This window comes from Littorina saxatilis, unplaced genomic scaffold (assembly GCF_037325665.1).
Source record: "Littorina saxatilis isolate snail1 unplaced genomic scaffold, US_GU_Lsax_2.0 scaffold_841, whole genome shotgun sequence".
Taxonomy (NCBI): domain Eukaryota; kingdom Metazoa; phylum Mollusca; class Gastropoda; order Littorinimorpha; family Littorinidae; genus Littorina; species Littorina saxatilis.
Genome location: NW_027126896.1, coordinates 27,501 through 36,748, shown reverse-complemented (window position 1 = coordinate 36,748; position 9,248 = coordinate 27,501). Strand labels below are relative to the sequence as shown.

General features: G+C 37.7%; 1 protein-coding gene across 1 annotated transcript in view; it reads left to right on the top strand.

Moving 5' to 3' along the window:
- The first annotated feature begins 9,172 nt into the window (after positions 1-9,172).
- The window catches only part of LOC138955393 (uncharacterized), a 6,942-nt gene continuing 6,866 nt past the window's right edge, over positions 9,173-9,248 (top strand). The window contains exon 1 of the mRNA XM_070327005.1: positions 9,173-9,248. This exon is cut by the window's right edge and continues 584 nt beyond it. Within this exon, the coding sequence (XP_070183106.1) occupies positions 9,173-9,248 (76 nt within the window).

Here is a 9,248-nt window from a genome sequence, read left to right as displayed (position 1 = left end):
AACTTTTGCTCCTGAATGTAGTTACAACAGAGACATGTAATTGTGATAAGGCATATCACAGTGCAAGAAACATTCGCTCTGTAAGCAACTACATCAGGCTGTAGTCAAATATTATTTGTCATACTCACACGAAGTGTCCAATCCGTAAGAGTCTGCTGTACATACAATCAGCAGACAACAAAATCGGCCAAAATGTTTGGAAGAAAACATCATTTCATTGAAATATGTTGAGTAAATGTAAAACAACTGTTGCGCATCAAAATGACACTTGTTCTGCTTGTTCAACATTGATTTATTTCCTGATGACGATCTGTGCAGAATCGAATCAAACTTTCCGTAACACACGTATTCCTTGATGTAATCCAAGTGCAATTTATGACACATCCGTGTTGAATATATGTGTGTGTGTGCGTGTGTGTGTGTGTGTGTGTGTGTGCGTGTGTGTGTGTGTGTGTGTCTCTGTGTGTGTGTGTGTGAGTGTGTGTGCATGTGCGCGCGCGTGTGTGTGTGTGTGTGTGTGTGTGTGTGTGTGTAAATGTGTGTGTGAGTGTGTGTGTAAATGTGTGTGGGTGTGTGTGTGTGTATATGTGTGTGTGTGTGTGTGTGTGTGTGTGTGTGTGTGTGTGTGTGTGTGTGTGTGTGCGTGTGTGTGTGTGTGTGTGTCATCAGTGGGAATGTTGTCTACTTTACATGTAAGTTTGAATATCATTATGGTGAGAATAAATTTGGTGCACATACGAGGCACAGTGATAACCGTCAGGACTAAGAAGATGTGTAGAGACTCTTTTCATTTTCATTAATCATTACTTTATTGTCCAATCGCTTGGAAATTCGGGTCGCTTCCTCCTAGAGTCGCGCTAACAAGGCGTGTTTGTGTTTATTTGTAATTAGCCACCTGCACTTATGGCAGACTGACATATGTCTTTTACGTGCCACTGTGGTGACACGGTGTTGGAACTTGAATACCGTGTCTGAGTCTTCACAATCATACAGTTGAACCGTGTCCGTTACGGTCCAGATTCGAACCCGTGACTCTAGGAACACAAGTGCAGGGCTCTACCAACTGAGATACCGGACCCACAGTTTACTATACAGTCCACACAACTTTATATTACTTCCTCTTCCTCTGACCCAGCTAGAAAAAAAAACAGCCGCCCCAAAAAGACGCCAATCATCCCATGCACATATAAATTATAATCACTCCTATACATCTGCCAAGCAGAATCCTTTGTATTTAGTGTAAAGTCAATTCACAATGATTGTATGCTCTTTCCAAAATATGATCCATATTCGGAGATTAACTCAACAGTACAAGATAAGACATTGAGTGGTGCAACACTTACACGGTTGAAACCCTCTTCACTAATCGCCTTAAAAAAACTAAACACATACATTTAGCTGTAGAACTTTGTGATGCGGCCAGTACTTCATTCCCCTACCGTTTGAAAGAGTGAATACCCTTGCTTTTTCTCTGACAAATAACTTCATACGTGCTCCTGTTCACTCTTTCACAACCAATACATACATGACAGAGTTATTTTCGGAATTTATCTATCAATATAGTTCTCTCACAACGTTATTTTGACAGCCCAGTCGAGTCCAGTGAAGTTTTCACGTACTGCTAAATTCACCGGAATTCTTCATAATGCGTGATTTGTAAACTTTCGCTTTTTTTTCCTGGCTGTGTCAAGCCTGATACTATAGTCAGTCTGCTTGTTATTACACCCCCGGTATAGGGGTGTGTATAGGTTTCGGTCGATGTGTTTGTTTGTTTGTTTGTTTGTGTTCGCATATAGATCTGAAGAATGAACGGACCGATCGTCACCAAACTTAGTGAACAGGTTCTATACATTCCTGAGACGGTCCTTACAAAAATTGGGACCAGTCAAACACACGGTTAGGGAGTTATTGGTGGATTAAAATTATACAAGGACTTATAGAGGGACATCTTAATGGTCAAAGGGAAATAACCATTCTCACTCAGTCACTGCCACCAACTGAGAAGGTTATTTCCCTTTGACGGGGGTGTTTTTCCTACCTCGGAGGAATTTCTTGTTTCTTTTGAAGTAACGTGTGAGAGACAGACTCAGGCCCTAAGGCTTAGACCGAGAACATTGGTGAGCAAACCATTGTTGTATTATTGAATGTACAAGCTATTATTTCGCCAGTGTAACTCTTTAATACGCAGCGTTTTATATGTTTCATTATTTTGGAAGCATAATAATGTTGCGTTAGTGTTTGGTACCTTGAAAGATTGTAGGTTTTGTTAATGCCATACCTGTTGTCACCGGCAGTATACGTATGTATGTGTAAAAGTGTATATAACTTATTTTTCAGATTATAACCTTTACTTAATTGTTTTGAGCATGGCCTTTTTAGTCTCCTAGTAATTTTAGGGTTTTCATTTTGGTAACCGTTGGGTACCCGCTCTTACGCATGGAGACCAGTGCTGTGCTTGAGACTGTTACTTCGCCTGCCAGACTGCCCCGGTAGAAGACTTGGAGAGTCTTTTAACGTCTCTCTTCTTTGTTTCACCAAGGGGCATCGCTTCCGTCCTAATCGTGTGTGCACGATGTGTTTGCACTTAATCACATTTATCAATTCATTGAACTGAAATACTCGTCGACACTTGTGTGTGTTTGTTGTCTACAACGTTCTGACGTTAGCCTTTTAAGTTCAACAAATTTGTGGAAATAGTCGAGACGGTGTTACCATGTTCTTTTAATGTTCGAGGACGCTCAGTTAAGTGGTAAGAGTTTTAACATGAAGTTCTGTGTCATTTTGTGTCATTGTGTAACATTTATGATCATTCCTTGACTATTTTGATATGTAAAGGTTGTATATACATGTGTGTATGTTCGTGAAGTTTTGAATTATTCACTTATAATTGTTGAGTTTAGTTCTGGATTGAGAATTTTGTATGGATGGAAAATGAATATACTTGAGTTAGTTGTGAGTCAGCTATGTGTTTGATGCGTCACAACCTTCAGGAATTGACTCCATTACACCCAAACACACACTCACACACACATACACATATCCTCACACACACACATATCCTCACACACACACACACACACACACACACACACACACACACACACACACACACACACACACACACACACACACACACTCTAGCGCACCTATCTGAAATGGAAAAAAGAAAGATACAAGAAGAACCAGTACAATAACCATTTATGTATCTTCTCTTTTTTTAACACAACTGCCACTTGCCCGTTTCACAGATAAAATATACACGCATGCACACGTACATTCACACACACACACACTCACACACACACACACATACACACACACACATACACACACACACACACACGCACGCACACACACACACACACATACACATACACACATATACATGTTTTTCACAGGTATTTTTTTTTAGACCAAAGACATTTTTTGAATGTGTTAACTAGAATGAGCACAGGATTTTTGTTAATGTAAAGCTGTGTTTGACTGTAACGGAAAATACAAAGATAACAGAAAAAGAATGTGATAAAGGTGTTAAACACTTGTCACTATAGCAGTTCAAACTTGTGGCTCTGGAAGCTAAACCGATAAAAAAAAAATTGCTGATGCCTATATAGGACCTGGTCACATTGATGGCGTTCTCGACAATATTTGATTTTTCACAGTTTAAAAAAACATTTCTTCCATACAATTTGTATTAGCCACAAAAAATGTTTGTTCAGCTTCGTGCACATGCTTTAATTAGGTGATGTGCAAAACTAGAACTTTCTTTCTTGAATTGTTGTTGAGATATCTTTTTTTTTAAAGCAAAAACAAGCAAAAGCAATTCGTTAACTTTTTGAGCGCATATTTGACAAGAAACAGCCTTATTTACGCACACACCTGGCATAAAGTTGATAATTACAGGCAAAGAACGTGCTCACACTTCGCAGAAAGCGGTTGAAGGCGCGAGTTACTTCCCCTGTATAGGGAATAATCATTTGCTGGCTGTGGTTGTAGTACGTGACCGTCAAGATATCTTTTGTCTTGGTATATTTGTGGCTATTTTCTGTCGGGAGAAGCCATATTTGACATCTGACCCACTCACTAGTGACTGAATATCTTAAAATCTACCCAAGATAACACAAACGGTTTTCTGCACGTGACATTTTTTTATGAAATCTCAGGTAGGTTTACCCCATTAACTGGAAAGAAAACAACAACCGAGTTCAAATGAAATTTCTTCGCAGTAAAACAAAATAGTTATTGGCATGAAACAAAAGCGGTCCATATTTAAGGCCCATCACTTTCTCTATCACAGATTAAGATAATGACGACACAGTGCTAGTCCACTCCACGTCGTCTGCTTTCCTGAATAATATCACAGATACACGTATCAACATATGGTGTGCGCATGGCGAAAGGAAGGGGGCAGGGCCATTTTGCATATCACACTGACACATCAGTATAGGCAATACTGAAGCGAAGTATTACAAAGTGAGAATTAAGAGGATGGAAAACGATACTGACAACTTCTTTCATTCGAACAGCAAAAACGATCTTGCTCGGCTATTGGGATCTGCTCGGTACCAATGATTTTCCTAGCACGCTTAAGTCTGTTTTAAAATTGCCGTGCAAGAACATGATGTTGAATAACAATCATCCTTTTGCAAACCAATTATCGAATAAGAATAAGAATAAGAAGAATAAGAATACTTTATTATCTCATAGAGAAATTCAGGGGTGGTACATAACAATAATACAAACAAGACATTGATTTTACATACTTATATAGCACTATATAACATGGACATCTTTAAAGCACTGCGCTTACATATTCTCGCACACCTACGCGTATAACGAACTATGGCTAAACATCATTGCAAAATATCATAACATACAATATATCGCAGGAAATATACGGTTGTACATAAAACCAATACATACATGTACATTACTACTGAATGCACTGGCAGAAGAGGGGCTGAGTCGGGTATGTGGATGTGTTTACATGTTGCAAAGGGTGATGGATTTGGGGATGAAGCTGTTTTGCAGCCTGAGTGTCCTAGTTTTGTGCGTGCGAAGTCTACGGCCAGAGGGAAGGAGTTCATAGAGGTGGGCTAGGACATGGGACCTATCTGAAGCTATCCGCCTACTCTTTCTCACCACACGCTTTTCATACAGGGACTCCTGCAAACAAATAGTAGGTACAGGTTGGGTTTTTGTCACGATCAAATCGGGGTTTTTTTGGGGGGAAAGTAAGAGTATCATAAACCATTATGCGCATGTGTGTACATTCAGACGCAACGTCAATGGGATTTTGATCAATTTGGACTGTTGTTTTTATTTTGTTGTGTTTTCTACCTCATATAATTCTTTCCTGCATTTGAACAATTTGTTTTAACAGTTCAACTTCATATAAATTCTTAGCAACAGCATCTTCTTTCTTCAGCAGCCAAACGAGAACATTATCGTTCGCAATTTCAAATTCGAAGGCAGTGATTGATTTTAACCATTACAATAACATCACTTTATTGTCCATTACAATATTACATAAAAATGTAAGATTTTCTTCGGCACACCCTGCCTGCCTGTAAACGCTTATAACAACACTTGTATAGGACAACACACATAACACATAAAACATAGGTTCACGTATGTAATAACAAGCACACCTATCATATTTCCAAAAACACTGACCTAAAGTGCTGTCCGTGTCATCTTTAAATTGAATAAATGTACAGATAAAACCTAAGTAAGGTCAAACGTCTTTAAGACTATCACAATCAAATATAATATTGCATATAATACTGACATTGTAAAAAGACACCGACCACTATGGAAGTTTAATAACTCACTGTTAAAAGATATAACATTTGTTGGATTAGTTAAGCAAGTAATATTAGATTTGAAAATACAATATGCTGTACCTGTTTATGACAGAAATAATATACATTTGATTGAGGATGAAGATTTGGTGTTGATGATTAATGATCAATTATTTTTTTAAATGATTTTGCTGGAGATAAGAGGTAAATGTATCTCCTACGCCTCACATAAAAAAAGAGAAAGTGATAGGAAAGAAAGAGAAATCCTTGCTGAGATTGTATGTTTGGAGAATCAGGTGAATGAAAGTAATGTACAGTTGTTAGAACAGAAGAAGCGAGATTTGTGTGAAGTGCGGCAGAAGCGAGTTGATGGTATTATTGTGAGATCACGTGCCAGGTGGATTTGTGATGGTGAGAAGAATACCAATTATTTTTGTAACCTGGAAAAAAGGAATTATGTGCAGAAAGCAATGTGTTTTGTACAGACTGAGAACGGGGTTATACATGATAGTGACCTTATATGTAATGAGGTCAAGTGTTTTTATGAAGAATTGTATTCCACAAGAGACACAAATTTGGTAAATGAATCGATTGATGAAAACTTAGAACACCCAGCACTTTCCAATGAAGAAAGAGATTGTTTGGAAGGGAAAATTACCATGCAAGAAATGATGGCAGTTATTAAACGGTTAAATAACGACAAAAGCCCTGGTTCAGATGGGTATACAGCTGAGTTTTTTAAGTTCTTTTTTAAAGATCTCTGTTCTTTTCTTTTGAGATCCCTGAATTGTAGCTTTGAAAAGGGAGAGATGTCTATCACCCAGAGACAGGGAGTTATTACCTGTATACCAAAGGATGGAAAGGATAAAAGGTTTTTTTTAAATTGGCGACCCATTACACTGTTGAATGTAGTTTATAAGATTGCTTCATCCTGTATTGCTGAACGGTTAAAGTCTGTGTTACCAAACTTGATCCATGAAGATCAGACAGGCTTTCTTAAAGGAAGGTACATTGGCCAAAACGTAAGGTTATTATATGATACTCTATTTTATGTGAATAAGCATAACATACGTGGCCTCTTATTGTGCATTGACTTTGAAAAAGCTTTCGACAGCGTTTCTTGGTCCTTCATTGATAAATGTTTGTGCAAATTCAACTTCGGTGATGACATTAAAAGATGGATTTTCACTTTTTATAATAATATTAGATCATGTGTTTCTGTGAATGGTAAATATTCCAGTTGGTTTGATGTACAAAGAGGTACCAGACAAGGAGATCCATTGTCACCTTATTTATATCTAATATGTGCCGAATTTCTGTCCATTATGATCCGCCAGAGTACAGAGATAAAAGGTATAAAGGTGGCAGATGATGAAATATTAATATCCCAGTTTGCAGATGATACCGCCCTGTTTCTGGATGGTTCAAAACAATCCTTTTGTGCATGTATGAACGTTTTGAAGCAATTTGCCTCTATATCCGGTCTGAAAATGAATTATGAGAAAACCACGGCAGTTTGGATAGGCTCACATACAAATTGTAATATTAAATTTATGCCGGAACTTATGCTCAGTTTGAACCCTGTAACATTTAAAATTCTTGGTATTGTTTTTCAGTCAACTTAGATGACATTATACCCCTTAATTATGAACATAAATTGGTAGAAATTGAGAATTTGTTCAGGTCCTGGTCCAGAAGAAATTTAACCCCCTTTGGAAAAATAACAGTTATTAAGAGTTTGGCGCTGTCTAAGTTAACTCATCTGTTTATGAGTTTACCAGACCCTGATGATAAGTTTTTGTTTGATTTGAATAGGTTATTTTTTTCATTTCTATGGGATGGTAAGAAAGATAGAATAAAGAGAACAACAGCATATCAGTCGTTTGAAGAGGGGGGGGGGCTTAATATGGTGGATTTGAAATGCTTTTTGTCAGCTCTGAAGATATCATGGTTACAGCGAGTCCTTTGTAGTGAAGGAAAAGTAACTAAACTTCTACAAGCTCTGTGTCCACTTGTACATAACATTCACAAGAGAGGAGGTGAGTTTGGAAACATATTGATGCAAAGAATCCTTTCTGGAGAGACGTTTTCAAACATTATAAGCATTTTGCATGCAAATGTGTCCCCATCTCCTTGAGTGATATTTGCAAAGATAAAAAGGTTATTTTTAACAGGAATTGGATGGAAAACAACATTATTACAGTCGGTCACTTGATGAGAGCCGATGGGTTTTTGTCATATAACGATTTTAAATTGAAACATCCAAATTTACAACTGAATTTTGTTGTTTTCGAGGGCGTTATGCGCTCAGTTAAGAATTTTCAAAAAAGATTAAAGTTGGATGCAGTTGTAAACAATGTTTTTCATATTGGTGATGATGTTGTATGGAAACAAATAGCTAAAGGTGGAGTAAAAGATATATATGTTACAGGGAATAACAAAATTTAGGGAATAAGCTTAATCACTGAAATTTTAAGGGAATAGGCTTATTCCCTGTTTCAACTGGGGAGTAAGCTTATTCCCTAAAACAAATCAGGGATTTAGCTTATTCCCTGAAATGGGAGGTCATTTTTTTGACTTATTCCCTGATTAGTTTGAAACACACAAACAGAAAGACGTGTACATTTTATCATAAATAAATTCGATATCAGTGAGCTTTGATCACTCTTTAAAACCATCTTTTGCTTGGAAATGAGTTCTTTCTTGACTTTTACTCACTCTCTTGATAAATACAGAATGATTTCGTGAACTGTTGTCGGTGTTTGTGTTTTGATTTTTCCTCGGGCAGATTCAGTTCAATTGAAAAAGTCAGTCGAGTCTGTGATTCATATCAAGCAACATGGACGCGAAAGAACAAGTATTTCTTGAGGAAGTGCTAAAAAATAAGGACAAAGCAAATAGATTACTTATGACCAGAGATGAGTACCACAGAATTTTAGATGAAGTGAAGGAAGCAGCAGCGACAACAGCTACTAAAACCCAACATCAAAGGCACCTTCTAAGAAGGTATGAAATTCTTACCTGTGGGCAAGTATCCAAACTCGTTCTAAAGCGAAAGGACGAAACTGAGCAACCTAAACACTTCATATTTGTTGAGGAAATGTACGATGTTTTAAAGCGCATCCATGTTGTCACTGGCCATGGTGGCCGTGATAAAATGTTGAAAGAGGCTGGGAAAAAGTATGCAAACATAACAGAGGCCAGTGTCACTTTGTTCAAGTCTTTGTGCGTTCAGTGTCAGGAACAAAAGAAGACCTACGATTAAAGGCATTGTTGTAAAGCCTCTCCTGTCAAAGTCGTTTGGATCAAGATCTCAAGTGGATTTAATTGACTATCAGTCACTTAAACAGGGATGATACTCATGGGTTATGGTCTACCAGGAACATCTTACCAAGTTTTGCGTGCTTAGAGCCCTTACAACAAAACGAGCAGCAGAGGTGGCAT